The sequence below is a fragment of the Echinops telfairi genome, unplaced genomic scaffold, assembly GCF_000313985.2.
Source record: "Echinops telfairi isolate 266 unplaced genomic scaffold, ASM31398v2 ScPeMD7_3533;HRSCAF=4204_0, whole genome shotgun sequence".
Classification (NCBI taxonomy): Eukaryota; Metazoa; Chordata; class Mammalia; order Afrosoricida; family Tenrecidae; genus Echinops; species Echinops telfairi.
In genome coordinates this window covers 5,801,253-5,824,964 of record NW_022107431.1, presented here as the reverse complement: position 1 = coordinate 5,824,964, position 23,712 = coordinate 5,801,253, and the positions used below count along the sequence as shown (strand labels likewise).

At 48.0% G+C, this 23,712-nt stretch overlaps 1 protein-coding gene across 3 annotated transcripts in view; it reads right to left on the bottom strand.

Annotated features, from left to right (window-relative positions):
• PRKN (parkin RBR E3 ubiquitin protein ligase) overlaps window positions 1-23,559 on the bottom strand; it is a 1,413,568-nt gene extending 1,390,009 nt beyond the window's left edge. For all 3 annotated transcript variants that reach the window (XM_045294462.1, XM_045294464.1, XM_045294465.1), the window contains exon 1: window positions 23,518-23,559. In XM_045294462.1, coding sequence (XP_045150397.1) covers window positions 23,518-23,524 — 7 coding nt within the window. In that variant the 5' untranslated portion in view covers window positions 23,525-23,559. The remainder of the gene's footprint in view (window positions 1-23,517) is intronic.
• Window positions 23,560-23,712: the final 153 nt, after the last annotated feature.

Below are 23,712 nucleotides of genomic sequence, written 5' to 3'. Positions count from 1 at the left end.
CTGTGTCCTCCAAGAAGGAAAGGCTGGGACTGGGTGCAACTGAGCTGCCGGTGATGAGGCCCTAAAGCAGGGACCCAGAGGGTTCATGCCCAAGTCACGCGTGCGCTGACTGTTCACTCACTAATGTCCTTCCGAAAGAAGATCAGTCTGGGACCGAGAGGCATGCAACTTTGGATGTGATTTCACTTGATGAGAAATGCATTTAAATTATTAATCAGGATTACATCTGAAATAGCTCAAGGCTTCCAAAATAGCTTGAGAACAGGTTTCCCTGTTGCCTCTGTATAGTCAGCGGGGCCTTGGGATCAAACAGTCGAGGTCCTTTCAGGGAGCCAGGGCTGCATTCGTGTTTACAACAGGCAAAGGTGCTTAGTGCCACCATCATGACCTGAGCCATGTCCTCATGGAACCTGTCACCATTCCTCTCATCTCTAACACTCTGCAGTCCAGGGCTCCGAAGTGTCACTATGCTCCTGTCATATCTACACCTGTCGCCAAGCTGCAGTCAGTGTAATCTGCAGACAGAAATGAGAAGAAATTGAACATATTTTATGGTCGTTCTGCTTGATGGAGGAAGAATAAGGTGAATCAATACTTCTTGTCATTTCCCGAGAGCATTGTCTTCCCTGAGACATTTAGCCAGCACTTGCCCATTTAAGCAAGGACAAAAACATTAAAGAGAGAGGGAATTTTTAACTCAGAAAATTAGCATGTCAATATTTCTGGGTCATAGAAATTGCAGCCAGATCCAGCATTACTCTAAGCCCAAGTGAAATCCACTTGCAAGGTTGGTTGCTCTTACTAATGGCAGCTATCATTAAAATACCTAAAACTTCAGGAAGGAAACACCATCTTTAACATCCTATTATTGCCATAGAAATATGGGTAAGTTTATAGTCCATTTAAAAATGCCAAGACGTGACTTTCCATGTAAAATCCAAACATTAGAAACCAACTACGACTGGGCTTATTTTACCCCCATTCAATGTTTCCTCAATTCAGCAGGAAACTTTTATATAGGAAAGCTCATTAGACTTTACTGTTTAATATTAGTTCTAACCTTTGGAAATGGAAGAGCTGTGATGACTTCCACACGACTGACATACACTGAGTAGAAGAATATAAATGTAAAGGTCAGCGAGACTACCCAATGGTCGTTCAGGATTTAGGAAATGATGTCTGACCCTGAGGAAAATAAATAGTCCAGAGTCACAGGAACCAGAAAGCAAACATGGGCATGCCACCTATGACAGGTGAGGCTGGAGAAGTCCTCATAAAACTCTCTGGGCCCAGGATTAGCCTGTGCCAAATACTGTTATTGATAAATGCCGTGAAGTTGGTTCCAACTCACAGTGATCCCATACACAACAGAACAAAATATGGCCTGGACTGAGCCATCTCCACAATTGTTCTTCTACCAGAGCCCCTGTGTCAATCCTTATTGTCTAAGGTCATCCTCTTTGTCAACGGCTCTCTACTGTATCAAGCATGATGCGCCTTTCCAGGGAGTGGTTTCTCCTGATAACAGGTCCAAAGTACATGAGATGAAGTCTCTCCATCCTTGACTCTAAGGAACATTCTGGACATGCTTCTTCTGAGCCAGATTTATTTGTTCTTTTGGTAATCCATGGTACTTTCAGTATATTTCACCAGCACCATGATCCAAATTCTTCTCCGGTCTTCCTTATTTAATGTCCAACTTTCATGTGCACGTGCAGTGGTTGAAAATACCATAGCTTGGGTCAGGTGCACCTTCGTTCTCAAAGTCTTTCGTTTTACAACTTAAAAGCAGTCTGTGCAACAGATTTATGCAATACAGCGTGTCCTTTGATCTCCTGACCACTGCTTCCATGATTGTGGATTGTGGATCCAACTGGGAAGGCTCAAATGCAAGACTGCTTTGAAAATCAAATGAGCATCTATGAGGGGGTATCTGAAAAGTGCATGGAAAAATCCCATGCCCTCTTCATTCCATTTTTCCCATGGCCTTTGAAGGCCCCCTTGTACAGACAGCATCTGACACAAGGCTCAGGGCGTTCAGCAAACCTGGCTTTCCCTCCGCCTGTCTGTAAATTAACATGATAGAATACACACTAAGAAGGAAGAAGGGGCTATGTATGTTCTGGGTTAAGCTGAATGGTGTTCTCAAAAAAAGGCATGTTGTTCTCTTAACCCTCAAGTCCTTGTCTGTGACTAGGGTCTTTGAGGTGTCATCAGTTAAGGCCAATCTGAGTGGGGTCTTCTTGAAAGAGGAGAAGCGACACAGTGGGAAAAGTGTGTTATTGCAAACTGGGACTCAGGACAGGGTCTTCCCCTGGATCCTCAGAAGAAAACATGGCCCTGCAAGCAACCTACAGAAGGACACCCCCAGAACCTTGAGGCAGCAAATGCCTTGTCCTAGAAGGTTCTTGGCATGTGGTGTTTTGGCACAGCAGCCTAGGAAACTGGTGCCTGGCAGTGAGAGGGCACAAACAAACCAAGTTCCTGGCATTGATGATGGTTAAAGGGTAAGAAAAAAATTTAAGAAAATAGAGAGGGCTGAATCAATTATATCTCCATGTGTGAAGTCAAGAAGCAGAATTTTAATTTCTAAGAAAGACATGCTTCTGTCCGCAGCAGGAAAGCCAGTTCATTACAAGAGGGAACAACGACGCACAAGCCTTGGCTGTGCTTGGATTTTCTTTTGGTGAGGTTGTTAGAGGCTGGTGGGTCTAGTTCTGTCCATCTAGTTGGGCAATGAATGAAGAATAGCTAAGGAGAACCAATGCATTTGGATTATGATTTGACTAAGGATTTCGAAAACAGCATGGACTGCCAGAAGAAAGCACAAGTCTTTGGGAAGGAGTACAGCCGGAACGCTCCTCAGAGGCACGGATGACAACATTTTGTCTCTTTGGACATGCTATCACAAGAGGCCAGGCCCTGAAGAAGGGCATCATGCTTGGTAAAGCAGAGGGGCAGCAAAAAAAGAGGAAGGCCTTTAGCTGATGGACTGACACAGTGGCTCGATCAATGGGCTCAAACACAGGAATGCTTGTGAGGATGGTGCAGGACCAGCAGTGTCTCTTGTGGTTGTACTTCACGTTGCTCTGGGTCAGAACTGACTAGAGGGCACCTCACATCGGCGACAACAGCTAAGCTTCAAGCGTTGTGAATGGAACAGCCATGTGGAAGTATAATCATTTGTTTATGAGAAAATTAAACACCGGAATTCATTATATTATCTATTAGAATCATTTGTGATTGAAAGGATTTTTTTAAAGCCCAAGTTGAGCAAAGGCCTAAGATTGCATTATTTGATAATATACATATTTCAGAATGTATATCCTAATCAAAGATAAGTATTCTTTACAAATATACAATACTATTAACACATCTAAAAGTATTAGCAATATATTCTTACTATCAAATCTCCAATTAATCTTCAAATATGTTCCACTGTCCCATGTCTTCCCCAGTGTGCTCATGGCTTCCACACAGCCTCGTTGTTGGGGTTGGGAGGTGAGTGAGTGAACGTACAGAGGAGAAAGGTCAGTGGGGAGTCAACAACTACTCACATTCACATGGCAGGCTGGAAGAAGTCATTGTGCCACTTTCTCCACTCCGGTGTAACCTGCAGTTTGCACTTATAAGAATCTTTTGTTTCGTGTATAATAGAAATTTAACACAAATAAAGGCCATTATAAATTAGCACTGAATATAAATGGCAGTGCTTCGATTACAAAATGATGTTGACACCCCGATCCTCTGAACTCTTGTTCCTCAGAAATCAAAAAGTTACTGAGATGAGTAAATCATTTTCTAGGAAGAAAAATAAACCTAACGGTATCCAAATACTTGGAAAATCACTGCTATGAAGTTGATTCCAACTCATAGCAATCCTGTAGGACCGGGTCCGACTGTCCCTGTGAGTTTCTGAGACGATTACTCTTCACAAGCGTGGAAAGTCCCATAGTTCTCTCTCCGAGTGGCTGGTGGTCTTACATGCTGACCCTGTGGTTAGCGTCCCAACTTGTAACCACTATACCACCCATCAGAGCTCCTATCATTTTCCCCCAAATACTAGTTGGATAATTAACAAAGTCCAGCTTTACCCAGGGTCAGCTGGTTGTTATCAACATGTCTAGCTCAACTCATAGCGACCCTGTTAGACTTAGTAGATGTGCTCGTCACAAAGGCTTTAATCTTAGGGGAGCTCACTGCCAGGTCTCTCTCTCCTGGAGTGCTTGATAGGTTGGGTGATCAGTCATTCAGAGGGCAGCCACGCACTTGACCACAGGTTTCATTCTAGGCAGGGTATAAAGTAGAAATACTGCTTGTCGTTGTGGAGACTATAGTCTAGCTCAGAGTTTTACAATTGCTATGCTGTACCCCACAAGTGTGCATTCCCTCAGGCAGCGAGAACTCCTCAACTGTCATCCACTGGAAATAGTCTTGCTATATCTGTCTGGTGTGGTTTTCTGTATCTGCGATGGCATCAAAAAGCATGCAGTCCAGAAGTTTGCCAGGCAGGGTTCAGATAAGGTTAGGTTTTGTCAATGCCTAATGTCTACAAGCTGCAGAGACCAGGGCTTAGTTGCATAGTGTCCAACCTCCCCTCTTCAAACACACACCCCATGGGGTCTGACCTTCTTCACCAGCCCTTCAGGCATTTGATTTTGTATCATATCCAGGTGTCACAAGTAGTTTATTAGGATTATATCTCCAAAACATGAGAGGCCAATCAGGCAGGGAGGTTCTCGATGAGACAGGCTTGCATAAGAGCTGCGACAATGGGCCTAGACACATCAGAGATCACAGATTATGAAGGTGGATAGGACAAAGAAAGGTCTCACTCTTGTCATGACGAGGTTGCCAGGAGTCAGGCAAGTCTACTAACAACCAAAGCAAGCTGTGGTGCATGAATCATGCGCACAGGGCACTGGACTTCACCGAGCAGGTGGGCTTCCCCTAGTTATCAGACGACTAAAGCCAAGAGTTGACTGGATGGAGTCTTCTGTGCTCATTCCTTCTTGCATTTTCCGATGAAGTACATGTGAAATAAGAGCAACTTTAAGAGTGAACACCTAATGCTTTATGTTTGAATGATGGAAAGAACTATGAAGTCATTGAGTGAAACTCATCTGGAGATTTGGAGCTCAGTTGGAAGACATTGGAGTTAAGCAGGATCGATTAAAGCCTTTCGGAGTGATGCGTCCAAAGTAAGCAGGCTGAGGCCTGTCTGTCTTCTCCTCCAAGGAGAGAACCTGTGAGGCTTCCCCACAAAGTCGAGAGGAGGAATCAACAACCAGTTGTGAATACAAGAAGCCATAATGCTGATCATGAAACTGGGGACCATTGCCAACTGGCATGTACAAGACACATTTGGACTTTTGAAATATAATTCTTCTTTCCTGGTAGTTGGTGAGGAAATAACAAGCCAGTATGATTTGACTTATAATTGGTTTGACATGGAAAGCAATGCCTCAATGAAACACTGTGGGAAGGAATGTCCATATAATACTTATTAACGACTGCCCCATCAGGGAAGAACAGAGAATGGGAATGGACTTTTATGAGTATCTTGGTAGAGTCACCATTGAGTAAATGTCAAACTAAGTTTTCCGTTGGAAGGTGCATTGTAAATCACTTGAGCTCAATGAGAGGAGCACTGGTGGCATAGTGGTTATGAGTTGGGATGCTAACTGCAAGGCCATCAGTTCGAAACCACCAGCTGTTTCACGGGAGAAAGGCGGGGGTTTTCTACTCCTATAAAGAGTTACAGTCTCAGAAGTTCACAAGAGTAGTTCTACCCAGCCCTATAGGGTCATTATGCATCAACGTTGACTGGATGGCAGTGAGTGAGTTAGCTCAATGGGGGAGCACTCAAATGCACTCTGCCACAACAGGGGCTTACATCAACTATTTATTTTACACATGACAAAGCTTAAACCACATGTATAAAGCCCTGAATGCCTGTCGTGTCAGTTTAGCCAGGGATAGAGGGTTGGCATCAACTAGATGGCAGAAGATTTGTTTCTTGTTTTGTTGTTGTTGTTAGAGATAATTTAATATAACAGTCTGTAAAGGCAACAGTCAACAAGAAAGAGTGCTTTTTTGGTGGGTCAGTGAGCACCTAGCTTTAACCCTACACATGTCAGGTATAGCAGCAGCCATGACCTTTGGGGTTCACAAATTTAGAACTTTAAAAAATGTCCTGCTTCTGTGCATCTTTATTTCTACACACGGTGGATGTCATCAAGTCTGTTCTGATTTATAGGAACCTCACACACAACAGAATGAAGCACTGCCTGGTCCTTTGCCATCTTCACAATTGTTGTTATGTGTGAGCCCATTGTTGCTATGTCAGTCTATCTCATCAAGGGTTTTCCTCTTGTCCCTGCTCCTCCACTTTGCCAAGCATGATGTCCTTTTCCAGGGACTGATCGCTCTCTCCTGATAGCACATCAAAATAGGTGAGGCAATATATTTAAATATGATGATGGGGAGAGAGATCTATGTGCATATATTTAAAGGTTTAGTATCAAGGTCGCAGATGGACATTGGGCCTCTACTCAAGTACTCCCTCAATGCAAGAACACTTGTTCTATTAAACTGGCATTCCATGATGCTCACCTTCCCTACAGGATGGCTGAAGACAAAAGGGGTGCATAAGCAAATGTGGTGAAGAAAGCTAATGGTGCCTGGCTATCAAAAGATATAGCATCTGGGGTCTTAAAGGCTTGAAGATAAACAAGTGACCATCTAGCTGAGAAGCAACAAAGCCCACATGGAAGAAGCACACCAGTCTGTGTGATCTCAAGGTGTCGAAGGTGTCAGGTATCCGGCATCAAAGAACAAAAAAAATCATATCATTGTGAATGAGGGGGAGTGTGGAGTGAAGACCCAAAGCCCATCTGTAAGTAACTAGACATCCCCTTACAGAAGGGTTACGGGGAGGAATCGAGCCAGCCAGGGTACAGTATAGCACCGATAAAACATACAACTTTCCTCTAGTTCTTTAATGCTTCCTCCTCCACCCCACTATCATGATCCCAATTCTACCTTACAAATCTGACTAGACCAGAGCATGTACACTGGTACAGATAAGGGCTGGAAACACAGGGAATCCAGGACAGTTAAACCCCTCAGGACCAATAATGAGAGTAGCGATACCAGGAGGGTAAGGGTAATGTCGGGGGGAGAAAGAGGGAACTGATCACAATGATCTACCTACACCCCACTCCTTGGGGAACAGACAACAGAAAAGTAGATGAAGGGAGCCATCAGTCAATGTAAGACATGAAAAAATAACAATTTATAAATTATCAAGGGTTCATTAGGGAGGGAGAGTGGGGGAGGGAGGGGTAAAAAGGAGGTGCCAATAGCATGGGCTCAAGTAGAAAGAAAATGTTTTGAAAATGATGATGGCAACAAATATACAAATGTGCTTGACATACTGGATAGATGGATGGATTGTTACAAGAGTTGTACGAGCCTCCAATAAAATGATTTTTTTTTAAAAGGAAAGCCATCTCAAGTAATTAAGGAACAAAAATCCTCTATTTCAAAATATTCTCACTTCTAGTTCCTCCACAGGTGGCCATTTGAAAGAAGTTTAAGCACCTCTAGCTCTTAGCAAATAGCATACAGAGAACAGAGAACCAGAAAGGTTAACTTTCGAAGAAATGGACCACGAGAACGCCTGTCTCCCCAGCCTCCCCCTCGGCCCTTGGTGCCCACATTGGCAGCATGAGTGAGCGCTCCTTTCTTCTGCACTAGCTGTTTGTCCTCCAAAGGTTGTGTAATCATATTCATCTCTTAAAGACGAAGTAAGCAGCCTTTCCAAAGCAGTGTTCACATTAAATCGGCTTTCTGATTCGTGCAATGCAGGAATAAAGCAATGCAATCACATCTTAAATTGGTTTACAGCAGGCTGTCTACTTTATCCCAGTTCCCAGGATGGAGGCAATGAATAGTTTCAAAATAGCACTTTTTGAAGTGACATGGGAATTAATAGTGCGTAATTATCTCGGAGCTGACACATGAGAGACTGGGAACTCCTGAGATCTGCGTTTCTAATGAGCCACTGTTGGAGAGGGGCTTCCAGATGGGGGGCCTTGTTGATGGCTATCGGAGGGGGAGGGTTGAACCACAAAGCCCTTCCAACAGCCAATTTCAGGTAAACATTGAAGGAACCTACTTTCATATTTTAAATAGTCTCTTAAGATTGTGTTGCAGGGGTCAAAATCATGCTCGGTCTTAGCTTTCAGGGAGGGGGGTGGGACGACCTCAATTTCTGTGCTATTTGTTAACCAAGAAGCAGTCCACCTTTTCAGAGAGTTACATCCAAACAAACGTTGGCCTGAGCCCTATTACTTAAAAGAAAAGTCCTATATGATGGGCTTTAAAAGGCAGGGCAGAGAGGATGGGACTGAGCCTTCTCCTTGAGGATTCTGATGGCAGATCACTACCGAAGAACGCATCACCGATTTCACTTAAAGAAATCCCAGGACGTGTGAAATATTTAAACCAAGATTACAGTGACCACATGGAACATAGCGCTTTAGACACGCCTCTAGTCTCACATTCATAGTCAGGAGCCAGGAACTCCACACCTGGTCGACGAGCTCGAACTGCCAGGGTGGCTCAAGGCTGGGCGGTGTTCTGTTCTGTTGTACATCACGTTGGGCAGCTGTGAATGGGGCCTTTCAAAGATGAAAATTGTGCATCACCTTGGAGATAAGGTCCCTTTGCTCTCTCTCTCTCCCTTAATTTGCTAGCTTCAGCACCCAAATCAAAACTGTTAAAATAAGAGGAGGTTTTTATAACCATGACTGGAAATTGCTTGCTCCAACTTGTCAGCTACGTAAAGGGAACTTTTCACTCGGGAGAGCTGAGCTGGATGGAGCAGCCTGCCCTGCCAAACGTGCCACAGGAAGAGTTGTGGGTGGTGGGTGAGGGGTGCGGCTGGGGGCAGAGTGACCAGATCCTGGGGTCAGGTTCATGCTTAAACTTCCCCCTCCCTCGACCTCACTTGCTCAAATGACACCTTAAAGATCTCCTCAGGGCTCTCTCTAGATTTGAAATCCTGATCATCCCAGGGCAGCGCCCTTCATGGGGCCGGTCTCAGGGAGCTCTGTCAGAAGGTGTGTGTCTAGAGTCTAGACAGTTTGTCTCTGAACAGCCGAGGGGACGCAAGACCATGCTTTCAGGAGGCCAAGAAGTCTCCCCCTAAAGCCATCTCTCAGAACACTGCCCAATGTCCTGCGAGAAGTGACAGGGAGGCAGGAGCCACCTGGGAAGTTTGAAGGAAGCATCTCTGCCCTGCCCCATGGTGAAAAGCAAATCATTTTCCTGGCCTGGGGGACCTTGCGCTTCCATTTTAAGCTGCTGGTCTGCAGCCCGCAGCCAGACCAGTGGGAAGGTAATTATCCAGGCTCCAAGGCTGGGCCTGCTGTGTCTCAGAAGTCAATTTGGAGAGCTGAATCAAGGTACTGAGAGGTAAGTTCACGGCTGCACGGCGCTCAGCTGAGTGACCCCTATGGAGTCTGGCACAGGACACATACCGGGTCACCCTGGACCAGCTTCTGTGCCTGCCAATCAGTGATGGCTGCACAGCCACCAGCCTCGGGACCTTCTTTTAATTGACACGTGCGAATGATATTGGACTGTCAGCCTTGGCACCAAGTATATTCCATTTTACCTGTACACTACTCCAAAACTTTCCAGGACAGCTGCCATGGAAAGAAGGGCTGACAGCCTATCTGGATGAGAGAGGCCAAGAGAGGTGCTTGCTCCCAGGCAAGCCTGGATGCCCTCTGTCCATGGTGAGCCAGCCAGGTGGGCCATTTACTTTCCCCAGGAAATGCAGGAGATGGTTAAGTTGAGGCACATGGTAGCGTCATCTGCCCCGTTAGCCTCTGAATGGAGTCAAGAGAGAGTAGGGAAGGTTCTGTAGAGAAATGAGAGGTGCAGGGAGGGCCAACAAGCAAGAGCAATGTGGTGCAAACGCCTGGATACCAGTACTGCCAATATGTACGTACCAGGGCTCAGGGTCAGGCCGCCAGGGCTCACAGCCTTCTCCATCAGCCCTCCCTGGCACCTCGGCGGTCCCATCTTTTCTAGGGGATAGGGGAGACTCCAGCTTAGCAAGAGGGTGCAAGGAGAAAAGACACAGCAGAAATGGGGCTGAACACTCGATGAGGGCAGACACAGTATCTACTTCCTTTTCTCTTTCGTCTGCAAAACCTGCAGGGAGACACACACACACAACAAAACCGAATCTCAAACTCACTTTATGAGCTCAATGTTTTAGTGGCAGAATTAAGATGTCTGAAGACAAGCGTGCCTTGGTATCCCAGAGGAAGAGTTGAATGAGAGATATGGCTTCATCCTAGGATCAAGAATTTTGGAGAGGTTTCCTCTCTGAACGTGGATGCAAGGGACAGGAAAAGTGGCTGCTGGGTGACTAAAAAGTGGGTTTGCCGAATCGAAGTTGAACTTGTGATGTTGCTGTAGGGTGCTGTGGATGAGACTGGGACTCCTCATGACCCAGGACAGTGGACTGCCCCCCAGGGTCCGAGGACAGGTTGCCAGGCCTTTCCCCCTTGGAACTACTGGGTTATTCTTCACAAGCAGCTGGCCAGTAGGAAGGTGGTGCTTTCCCATGGAGGGCAAACAAGTACTCTGAGGACATGACTGAAGTCACCCTCATGTGCACAGGTTTACATGCCTGGCTTTCACAGGAAAGCTGCTGGGCAGAGAAACTCATGTGGCACACTCAAAGCCCCATTATGGGATGGCGGGGCAGTCAAGACCACTGAGGTAGTTACATAATCTGGTGTCAACTTGTAAAGTCTAGTCTGTCAATCAGGTCACAGCTTGACAACCTCACTTTGAGGCGCTAAAGTGATAAACAGCTCACTAGAGGTGGGACATAGTTCACTCCCTGAGAGACTCTCACCTGACAAGACACATGGAGCTACCCTAGAGCCCTAGAGCTGAAGGAGCCATGTGGAGACCCCTGCCAGGGCTGAGATGTTTCCATTGCCACTGGATCCATAAGACATTTCACCCACTGGCCTGTGATCTTCCTGCACTCAGAGTCATTGCATGTGTTGCGTGAGTCTGAAGAGGAATTTATAGACTGGTATTGGACATATGGGCTAATATCGGACTTATGGACTTGATCTGGACTGGGCTGGGATGTTTTCTTAATGTACAATTACTCTTTATATAAAGCTCTTCCTATACACATATGAGTGTCTACGATTATTTTTCTTTAGTCTATCCAGACTAACAAAACCACCCTTGCCCTGCTGCTCCCTGGCAAAGCATGGCCCCAGGTTAACAATGGAGCTTTCTCCGACTGCAAGCTGGGGACCAGTGGGACCAAACAGCCATCCTCCTCGTGGCAGGCAGGGGAGGTCCTGCATCTTCAGAAGGATCACGCTGCACATACCACGACGATGACAATGGCTGCTAGGCATTTTGTGGCCGAATGCAAGGCTGCTACAGATATGCCACATCACTGGTTTCCTATCTGAATATTAAAAAAATCATAAATTTAATTCAGAATGAATTTTTGGGCTCAGATCAGATGCTGCCCTGTACTGCTGCCCTCAGTTAAAAGACAGTTAAGGGTGAATTCAAGGGCTCCGTTCCCCAAGGGGGTGATCTAGAGCTATGCTCACCTGCCCTGATACCACTGGGAAGGAAGTATGTGAGGAGGGTGGGAAGACTTCATGGCTCTGCTGAACACAGGGGTCATGCAAGGAGCTGTGAGAAACATTCAGCAACTCTAAGGAGAAATGTTACTAGGTTTTGATTGTCTTCTACTTCATTGGTATTGTTTTTTATATTGTTAGTGACTTAACCCCACTGCGCCACAAGAGAGTAGAATAAACACGATGGGAAGATATTTGGAAACAAGGGTGACAAACTGCCCGCACATCTATACTGGGAGCTCACAACTTTATGCTTCAATTAAGGCCAGCAAATACACTCAGAGACGTCTGCCAGGAAAGATAATAGGAGTGGAAACCATATCTCTGGTTTAATTATCCTGGTAAAACAAATCAAAAATAAAACCCTTGCACGCACCCCAGAAAAGCAAATAGCTGGGGAGACGGTTTCGCCCTTACAGTAAAAGGTAAGTGGGAGAGTAGAGCTGAACCCTCACTGGCAGGCAGACAGAATGTGGGGGCACTGGTGCTGACTATAAAGGGAAGGTGGAAGGGAAGTCCTCCTCCTCTCTCATGCAGACACTGGCCCTGTTTTAGACGTTCCCAAGTCTCATGAACACCAAGGCCCTGCAGGAATACAATTGCCTTTGCCGTCCTGCTTCCACCACTGGCCTCACCTTACTTCAGGGAAGCTTCCAAAGTAACACAGCCTGCTTGGCTGGTACAGAGACACCATCAGGAGCAGGAGGAGTGGCCGGATGGGTCAGCGGGCTGCCCCAGGCCCTCATGCGCCTACATAGGGCACTGGGTCTATCAGAGCGACTCCCACACCCGGGCCAACCCTCGAGTCATTTTTGCTGAGATGAAGCAAGCTCTGCCCCTGCATGGACACCGGCTTGCTTCCTGCATATTCACTAGTCTACTCCCCAGGCTCAAAGTTCACAGCTGGTCACTGGGAGCAGAGCTTCCATGTGGACCCCAAAACCTGGGGCAAGGACAGGAGATGCCAGCTGCTGATGCGCGAGCAGCTGTGGAGTCACAGGGTCACAAGATCCTCTATCTCAGACCTGGGGAGGTCTCCTGTCTCTGTTGGGCATCAGAAAAGAGTAACAGGCTCAAGTGTTCAAGAATAAGTAAGGCGAAGCCCATCTCAGACCCAACAGCTTTGGAGAAAAGATAGGGGTGTCGGCGGAAGCCTGGATGTCTTCTGGAAGCTGGAGGGAAGGGGGGCACAAGGCCATGGAGACACCTCGTCATCTGGGGCTGAGAGACCAGCAAGCTGTACCAATGGTGCCTGCACTATTTCTCACTCCTTGAAGCAGGATGGCCTGGGGACAGCAGACGGTGGTGTGGGAGTACGTGCTGGGTCCAGGAGTCCCTGGAGTGTCAGTGATGGGTATGGACAATAGCCTTGCTGTCAAGTGTAGGTCTCAGATGGGCCATAAACTGAAGCTCTAAGCAGGAGGCCCCTGGGACCAAAGTGCATGATGGACGTGGAACTGCTCTCTGTCCCTCCACTCTGGACGTAGCTGCCTTCAGTGGAAACATGACTGGAATGGACTCAAGGAACTGAGAGCCAGTTGCTCTTGTGAGGTAGGATAGCAGGGGTGGGACATAAACTTGGATGGCTGCAGGTATCCTTCCTACCTGACCCTGTGAAAGGAGGAGACACCAAGCTCAGGTAATGGGGTTAGTTACTTCTCAGTGCGGGGGCGGCTGCTAGTACTCTCCTGTGCAAAGTGCACACCTGGGCTGCCCACAGCCGCTCGAGTGCCATGCTGAATGGATCAGAGAGGGCCCACAGACGTCACTGGTCAAATGGAAGTGGCACATTCCAGGGATCAGCTGGTCTGAGCCATGCTTCACCCCGGTTTGATAGGAAAAATGGCAGCTACTCCTCTGGGGAGACCATCTCCCCCATACCACCACCTGAAGTCAGCTGCTTCAGCCCCTGACCCTGATTCCCAGGAGTCCCCTGAAGGATAGTGTCTGGAGCTCGTGAGGTGTGGCTGTGTTAAATGCAGGTCTAATGAGTAAAAATCTGGGACCTGGGGGAGCAGGCTCGGAAACAGGGATGGAGGACAGGTGTGTGTGGACACCCAGGAGAGGCGTTTAGAGGGTGACATCAGAACTGGTCAAGAGCATGAAACCAAAAATTTTTCCCCTTAAAACCATAAAAAACAAAAACAAAATAACCTCGGGATAATTTAAAGTCCTATCAGCCTAAACGGAATGGGTGGGGTATTTCCACGATGAGGCTGTGTGTGGGACACACAACTGCCAACCTTGCCCTGCTGCTTCCCTCATCAATCATGCCAGGGCCAGAATTAAATTGAAGTGATTGGATCAAGGAAAATCAAATTGTTCTTTCTTTTCTTTTTAGCATTTAGGTTCAGAAATGTGATTATGAAGCTTTTAGTGATATTGTAATGACTCTGATGTTTGGAACATATGTTTCGGCTGGGAGTATTCCATGGAGAGAAACAAGCGCATGCAGACCCCGATGAGGCAGAGATGTGGGAGCGGTTCAGTTCAAAGCTGAAGGTGGAGAGGGGACAGCCCACTGGTGCCTGGCACCCTGCAGGTGGAGCAGGGAGCACCCACTTTCAAACCCCAGATCACCCTGAGGATGAGCACTGGCCAGGCTGTCGAAGCCCCAGCAGGAAAGGAAGGAGCAGGGTCATCACCCAGGCTCACTCTGGTGTCCCCGCAGGAAATAGGACAGAAACATGTCTCCTACAAAGGAAGGAATTAAAAATTCATATTGTGGACTGAAACCAATCCACATTATTACTTCAGGTATTTGCCTGCTCATTCTTGTATCCATCCCAACACTTCCTGGGAGCCAGAGAGAGCAGACAGCAACAGAGAAAAGAAGGAGGTACAGGCAGCCTTTGGAGGAATTGAGGGCGGGGTCCAGCCCATCTCAATAAGGGGGCCACGTGAATTTCCTGGTGTCCTAGTGCTCACCCAAGCTCTGCTGACACCACACTCGTTGGTGAAGTGTGCATAACCCGAAAGGGGCGGACCCAAATGTGACCCAGGGACACGGAGGGAGTGCACGCTGCTGGAAAACGGCGTCTATAGACTGACTCTGGGCTTCAGCATAGGGACCATTGTGAGGATGGCGCTGCACCAGGCAAGTGTTTCCTCCTGCTGAACAAAGGGTCACTATGGGCCAGAACTGACTCAATGGAACCACACAACAGCACAGACTTGCTCTATGGAGGTTGACCCCAAACCTTCCATCTGGTAAAAGACACAATGTCTGTGCAGCTTGGTCACTTGAGGTCTGCCTGTGACAGATACCAGGATGAAGATCAGAGAGATGAGCTCAGAGACCAGAGCAATGGTCTCCTCTCATTTCAGTCCTACCTCCATCCATTCAGAGGAGTCCTGGTTAGGCTGCCATCTGAAAGGTAGGCAGTTTGAAACCACCAGCTGCTCCGAGGGAGCAAGGTGGACTTTCTACTCCTGAATTACTCTCAAAATTAGTCTCAGAAACTCACAGCGTCAGTTATTCCCTTACCCTATAGGGTTGCTATGAGTAGGCATTGACTTGATGTCAGTGTGTTTGGCTTGTTTGTTTGGCTCATTCATTCATGAGATGTAGTCCATTAATATGGCCCTTGTAGCCATAGTTACTCCCGTGTTGTATGATAATTCTGAACTCTGTGCCTATGGCTAAGATCCCATTTTGTAGGGCGTTCTCTGTTACAGGATTAGGGCGGGGTTAAGTCCTGAGTTCATAGAGGGCATGAGTCAAACCACACCCTTTGTTTCCTTGGGGGCATCTTTAAGCTGACAAGGGTTTAATTTAGGATACCACCACCGCTCTTTTTCCTTGGAAGTATGATCGCTAAAAGACAGAAACCACACCTCATCAAAGCCATTCCTCAGTGCCTAAGAGCCATCTGGGACACAGAGTGTGAGCCCAGGGCCATTGGCAAAGCTTGTCCAAGAGCTCCGTCTGAAGTGGCGGGGGCTGCTGAGACCACACGCACCAGAGACTGTGGCAACAGAAGCTCAGAGGAGCAGAGCTGGGACCATGGGGACCTTCTCCTCACCGTGAGACCATGGGGACAGGCAAGCTGGCTTCTTGGTCTGTAGATGCAGAAGCCAGGAGCCTGCATGGGTGGAGAAGCGGAGGACTAGAGAAAGACTTGGCTGCTGGCTGAGGTGAAGGGTGGCTGTGGACCAACGATGGTTTGCTGATCTTGACTTATGGTAACCCAGTAACTTCCCTGATCACCTCCTTGAGGGGTAAGTATCATGTGTGAGTTCGGTGTGGTCACTGCAATGAACGACAGAATCCAGAGCCGTGGGAGGAACCACGGGTATCATAGGAGGTAAAGAAGGGTGTAGGGTGAAGACATGTCTGGCCCCTGCATGGAGGCAATAGGTGAGCCAGATAGGGCAGGCACGGCCAGCCTCCCATGCCTGTTAGTGCAATTTAACAATTCCTTATTGAACACAAGCATCCTCTTTTCCTCACGCCTGAGGTGGGCAAGGTGATGCTGGACCTCAGCACGGGAGCAGCTGTGTTCTTCATTCATAAGGAGTGGTCACCCTCTCAGGGCCTGAGAACACTGAGAATGCCTGGGAGAGGGCCTGAGTTGGGCCTCATCCATCTGGACATAGTCCTGGTGGTGCGGAAAGCAAGTGGTCCTTCTGGAAAAAGCCCCCTCCTCGCTGGGGCACCTGGGGCTCTCGAGACTGGCTGCAGACCCAGGCCTGAGAATTAGAGGATTACTTCTTCTTCCGGGTCAGAAGAATTGATTTCTCAGGCCTGGGCCTGTGGCCACCTTGGAATCAATTACAGTGAAACTGAAACTAACAGGGCAAGGGCATGTCAGTTCCCGCCCACACTGACCCCTGCAGGGCAGACAGGACTGCCCCCACAGTTCCCAAGGCTCCTTCTTTCTGGAGCCAGCCTGCCTAAACCTTCTCCCTTGAAGCAGCAGTGGCCTTGAGGCTCACAGCAGAGTGCTCTCACCCCTGGGTCTTCGGGGCTCCTTCATTACCAGGTTAGTATTAAGATTCAGGAGAGCAGGAGAGCCTCCCTCCATCTCTCAGCAGAGATGGCAGAGACAAAAGCTGGCAGCCAGAGAGTCACTCTTAGGAAGCAATCTTACAGTCGGGCAAAGGGCAGAAGTCAGACAGGAGAGGTGTGGGCAGCCAGGAGGCCACAGCCAGACCTCCTTGGAAGCAAGGATGGTGAGCTGTCATTGTGGGTACTCTGGACATGCTGTCAGAGGAGACCAGCCCCTGGAGAAGGTCAACATGCTTGCCAAAGAGGAGGGGCGGCGAAAAAGAGGAAGGAAGACACTCCTCAAGATGGATTGACACCGTGGCTGCAACCATGGGCTTGAACATAAGAACACGTGTGTGGATGGTGCAGGACCAGGCAGTGTTTTGTTCTGCTGTACACAGGGTCGTCCTGAACTGACTCGATGGCACCTAACAATTAGGAGTCCCTGGACTGAGCTGTACCAACAGCCCTCTCTATCCTGGGGCTCACTCATATGGGCAGAGAGCTTTCTTTTGTTTGTTTGCTCTGCCCAGGTTGAAAAAGCTCTCCAACACACAAACACACACAAGACTAATTGACAGGTGTCTGAGAAAGCTGCATATGAACAAACTTGGGGATGTATAAGAAAGAGGTAAACTAGAGGCCCAGGGACCAGCAGTCAGGTGGGAAGTGGCATCAGGAAGCCATCTCCCTGCTGCCGTGGGAGACCCAACACCCCCATGGTTACCTGGGAAGATTTTCCTGGTTTCCCAAGGATGCCAAGGGAGGGAGATGGATTTCTCTCAAATGCTGCTTTCCACAAGGCAAGGCATTCTCCAGACTCTTCCCACCCCCCCACCCCCACCCACCCGGCCAGGCAAATTCAGAAAATACTTGACACCTTTTATTTATTTACTTACTGTGTTGATTCATAATTCTGATTACAACTGATAAAAAACATGTAGCCTAAAATGTCAAAAAAGCATATCTAAATGCTCAACACCATCTATCATTAGTCCAAACCAAACCTACTGCTGCAGTCAACTTCCACTTACAAGAGTCCTACAGGACAGAGTAGAACTGCTCCTTGTGGTTTTCAAGACTGTAAATCTTCAGAGGAGCAGACAGCCTCATCTTTCTCTGACAGAGTGGCTGATGGATTTGAACTACTAACCCTGTGTGCCTAACCCACAGTGCTAACAGGGCTAAACTGGCTAATCTCCAGAAAACTGACAACACTGAATGCGTCAACTCCAAGGCAGTGAGCTTGGTTTTTGTTTTTGTTTTTTTCTTTTGGTTGGTGGTATCCTGGTAAAGCTCTTGAGTGTTAACCAAAAGGTCAGAGGTTCAAGCCCACTGGCTGCTCCCTGGGTGAACGATGAGGCAGCATGCTCCCTTAAATATTTAGATCCTTGAAAACCATATGGGGCAGTTCAAGGCAAAGGTTGTGGGTTTGGAGAAGTCCCATAAAGGCTAACCCGTGGGTGTAGGCAAGGGAGCCACAGGGTGGCCATTATTTTTACCCATGATTCTCTACTACAGGGGGAAGTAAGGTGACCAAGTTGGCAAGTGGTAGCATACATCAGCCAACAGCCTCCCAAGAAAAAACTTAGAGAGAAGCCATTCAGATGAGCACAAAGAAGCCTTCACAATGAGCTCATTAAATGCAAATTAAAACAGAAGTACTGAATAAGCGTTGGACCACAATTAAAGATGGAAGAAACAGCAGGTAAGAAACAATTTTCATTGATCAAAGGACTTACAGCTAACAGAATAGTCTGCATTGAAACCGCTCCCATGAATATGAAGCTTTGCAAAGTGAAGATTTTTTTTTCCCTTTTGGGGGCTTTGTTCAAAGAAGCTTTGGAAGTAGAAATGGATTTGCATATTTTAATATAAGGTACTTCCATTGAATAAAGAAGACTCCATGCTTTTGAATTGTGCTGGCGATGAATATTGAAAGTACCATGGACTGCCAAAAGGACAAATAAGTCTGTCTTGGAAGAAGTAAGGCCACAGAGCTCATATACTGTGGACATGTTGTCAGCAGACATCGGTCCCTGAGAAGGACATCATGCTTGGTAAAGCAGAGGGGCAGTGAAGAGAGGAAGGCCCTCGACCAGGCAGACTGACACAGTGGCTCCTGGAATGGGGTCAGCATAGGAATAATTGTGAGCATGGCACTGGACCGGGCAGTGTTTCATTCCATTGTGAGGAGGACTGCTAGGGGTCAGAACTGACTCAATGGCACCGGACACCAACAATCTCCACCATGTCAGCTCCGAGCAGTGGAGCAATCAGGTTGAACAAACACGCGGACTTCACCGGGAACCGAGGAGCAGGGCTGGGGGGACAGAAGGCAGGTGGCTGTCTCTGGGGCACCTTGGAGTCCGAGGTACACGAATGAAATCTATAAGGAATGACAAGTTTCCCAAACTCTCCTTTGTGACTGAGTCTCATCCTGAAAAGAAAGTTTCAAAGCGTGGGGCCGGTCTGTAGACAGTTTTTCCTCTGCATCTTTTGAAATGGCACGGCAAGTGGAGCTGGCCTAGTGGATTCAGCTATCCACATAAATCCCCAGCAGTTAAAACCCACCACACAGAGCTTGAGAACACAAGGACAGACTGGTGGGCCAGTCGGTATTCGGCCAGGCACCCAGGGTGGCAGCTACTCTGCCTCTCTCCTTTCTGGTTCTTTTCCTGGACACCTAGAACCCTGATGAGCACAGGATAGGGGTCCCATGCTGGGCCTGGTTTCAGGAGAATGAAGCGTTAGCAAAGGAGACATGGAAGGTTTTGCCTCCAAGGACTCTTATTATTATTATTTTGTGAAAATGCCACTTTTTCTCTATCTGAGTGACACAAGGGAAGGGGGAGGTGAGGGTGCACATCCGGGGAGGACATCCGTTGGTATATAGGCTGTGGGGGAGAGAGAGATGGCTAGGACAGTTGAGCAGTGTGTGCACTGTTCACAGGCATGAAGCCCAGGCAGGTGGTAGGTGGAATTCAGCAGGTGCTGTGCCGCTGTGAGCTGAGTGAGCCCTGCGCTCTTTGCCGGTGGCAGCGCATCTCACTGCTACCCAGGACCAGGGGAGGCTAATGGGGAATACGCCAGCAGTGGGCACCTCTTTTAGGAACTTTAGAGGCAGCCATCTGAGCTCAGCATCCATCCATGAAAGGGACGGAGATTTTTCAGCTTTTATGCATGTTTGCATACACAAGAGAAAACTGTGGGCACAAAAATGCTCATGTGAGAATTCCTGGTGAGAGCTCCTGTCTGTGAGCCTCTGGACTGCCCGTCCCTCCGTGGGTATTTACACAATCATGTACACCCACATCATAAACACCCAAGCAGTCAGCACTGGGGGTATACTTGTACATGGAGATATGTAAGTTCTCCCAAACCATTTCAGCTGCATAAGGTTCAGCAGAGGTATGTCCCAATTAATGAAGTAACTTAGAAATATAAGACATTAAATGCAAATTTCCAGACTCGCAGCTTGGCTTCATATATTTTCATGTGTGTAACCCAAATCCCTAAATTCGGTACCATAGGGCATTTAGGACACAGCACAGATATGACTCCTGGCTTTTAGTGTGTAATCATAGGTCTTCGGATAGAAATTGAAACAGAAAATCTTCAACATGACACAAGTTCTAGAAATTGAATGGAAAATGTCTTACTTTGGTTTTTTTTTTAAAGAGGTGCGCATGAAGGCAGTTTTGTAAAGGCTGCTTTCTTAAACTCCCCCACTCTGCTCTGCAGCATCCTGAAACCTTTCTCCCAAAGTCACGTTTTCCATCGACTTCAACCAAACTCTTTCTACGACTGGGTGGGCCTGGGGCTGTAACAGAACAGTCATAATCCAATCGGGGGATGAAAGTGCTCAAGAAAGTCTAGGCACCACTTGGCGTTTTGAGAAATTAAAAAGGGAAGGTGATTGATTGGTGGTAAGCTCCTTGGCAATCCCCTTTCTGCCATAGCCTGCTAAGGTCCCCACCTTTTGGTTCTTCTTCTTTTTTCCTTTTCAGAGGGCACAGAGATAGGAGTAAAGTGTAGTTCTATATGTACAGCCAAGAAGATGTGGTGAGTCAGGAGAAGCGCACAGGCAGCAAGAACAGGGGCTCTTTACCGAAACCTCCTGTCTCTAACAAAGAAAACAGGCCCCAGGTACACAGTGCGCTTATGAGTATCCTGACCACCTGACAGGTAGAGACAATGCCTTCCCTGAGCCCACATGCTGCCTACATAAACAGGACATCAAGCAAGCCACTTCCCCTTAATCATATCCACTCCTTTTCTCTTGCTTTTTGCACTGCTCAACCACGAAAAGTTCACAACTGGCTATTACGCTTCTTATCAGAATGTGTCCACTAACAGAAGGAGGCGGAAAAACCAAATATATAAAATAAAATAGCTGATGTTGCTTCGCTCATTTCATGCCTTCAAGAGGAACCTGCCCTGGTATCACCTGCTTCTATGCATTGTCTGGTATTAAAGGTCGAGTTGGAATTGAGAAGCCCATCCTGGCTTAGTTCGGTTATTAAACCCACTGCCATCCAGACAATTCCACCTCAGAGAGCAGAGGTGCCCAGAAGGGTTTTCTGAGACTGTAAATTTTTACAGGAATAGGCATCCTCCTGTAGAGCAGCTCCTGGTTTTGAACTACCAACCTCAAAGTTAGCAGTTTAATGTTCAACCCGCTCCACCAGCAGGATTCTTCCTGGAATCAACTAGAGAGCAAGTACAAAGAACAAATGCTTATCTGTGAATACTCTCCCTGCCATAGAGTAAATGGCAGTGAAGGGAAGAACTGCCCCTGTGGATTTCTGAGACTGTAATTTTTCTCCTATACAGACGGTTAAGTGCGCCCTCCAAAATCTGTGTTGGGACCCTAACCCCAGTCTTTCAGGAAGTGACCCCTTGGGGAAATAAGGTTTGCTTTGCAATGTTAAATCCTCCTGTGGCTTTGAAGCTCACACATGGAACGGCTGACCACAGATCAGTAGTTCGGTCACTGCAAGGATGGAAAATGAGGCTTTCTGCCCCTGTAAGGGAGCCCCGTGGCATTGAGCCTAAGAATTGGGCTGCTAACTGCCAGGTCAGCAGTTCAAACCACCAGCCGCTCCACAGGAGAAAGGGAGGGCTTTTCTACTCCCATGAAGAGTTGCAATCTTGGAAACCCACAGGGACAGTTCTGTGCTGTCCTATAGGGTCACTATGAGTCAGCATCAACTCCACGGGAGTGAGCTTGTGTTGGATTTTCTTGCTCCTGTAAAGACCTGTAGTTTCTGAAACCCAAGGGGCTCTTCTACTCTGTTCCATAGGGTTGTTCTGAGTCCATTTTATTCTGTGTATGGTGCCTTATCAGAACTGTGGGAAAATAAGTTTCTATTCCTGAAAGCTATTAGCTTGTGGTACTTCAGTTATACCAACCTAGGAAACTGAGACACAAACTAAGGTGTTTTACGCATCCACCACACATGGTGCCGGACAGTCCATACCCAAGTTCAGATGTACCTGCTGCATTCAAAGGTGTTTGAAAGTGACATAATCCCGACAGTCTCCCCAACCCCCAATGCAACCCCTGAAACAAGTTCCTGCTATAAGTCCCCCAAATGAACACGTTTTTCTAATCCCACTGTGCATTTCCACCAATGCTCAGGGCTAACTCCACCTTTAACAACCCTGGAAGAGAAGCTCTTTGGTCATCTTTAATACCATAAACCAAGAAAACCAAACTCAATGCCATCGATTCCAACTCATAGCAATCCTATGGGTCAGGGTATAACTGACCCTGTGGGTTTCTGAGACTGTAACTCTTCACAGTAGACAGCCTCAACTTTCTTCTAAGGAGAGGTTGGTAATTTCAAACTGCTGGCCTTTCAGTTAGTAGCCCAGTGTGTAAGCACTATGGCACCAGACCTCCTCCTGAAACACTGTGGGGTACACAGAGGCAACTCTAAATGCCCACTTCCAAAGCTTCCTTCACAGCATGACATCTGGGTCATTCTGTGTTCAGGAATAGTCCATCTATGTGCATATTAATTCCTGATGAAAAATGTAGAAGATTTGATCTTTGCTGTTCATACTGCCAATTATTCTTTCCTTTCAGACTTCTGGTGCAGACTAGGAGAGAGTATCTAGGGCGCAAGAGTGTAAATCCACACAAGGGAAAGTTTTGACCCAACCTTTCAGCTTCCATGGGAGTTCTACGACTCTAGGTTTTCCCATAGAGTCACCCTGACAGGTCACAAAACGTCCTAAATTGAGACAACCAGATGCGCTCACCTGGACAAGGGAGGAAGGACACCTAGGCAAGGGGAGGGGACACTTAAGCAAGGTGAAGGGGACACCTGGGCAGGGACACCTTCGAGAGGACACCTGCGCATGGAGATAGGGGTACTTGGGTAGGACACCTGGGCAAGGTGTGTGGGGGGACACCTGGGCAGAGACACCTGGGTGGGACAAAAACTCTAATGACCCTGGCCTGGCAGGCAGCGTCCATGGGGCTCTAGAAGTAGGCGCTCACATGGTCCCTGGGGGAAGGGCGTCAACTGGTCATCTGAGGGCGGTGGCCACACCAGCGCCAGCCTGGCTGCTGTCCCGGCTAGCTATCTTCAGGGACTGCTCGCCCGCAGGAGGGCGAGGTCACACACTTGTGTCTGGGAGCAGAGCGGAGACCACGGGCCCGGCGTGTCCGCGGGGACAGGAGCCCCAGCGGCGTGGGCACCTGTCCTCTGCCACTGACAGGTGTCACTCGGGCACTCGGACACCTGGGCCCTCGGCCCCGCGCGGCACGGCGGCGCACAGACGATGTACCTGGCAGGCACCACGTACCTATCATGGTCACTGCGCCGGCGGTTGCCGCTCGGCAATGGGGGCCACACGTCCCGCGCCCGCCGCCTCCCACGGCCGCTCTCCGGCTGTCGCTCTGCTCTTGGCCCCCGCCCGGAGCCCAGCCTGCTGCGCACGCGGGGAGGACTGCGGCCCGATGCCTGCCGGGAGTCGTAGTTCGGGGGCTTGCGGTAGCCG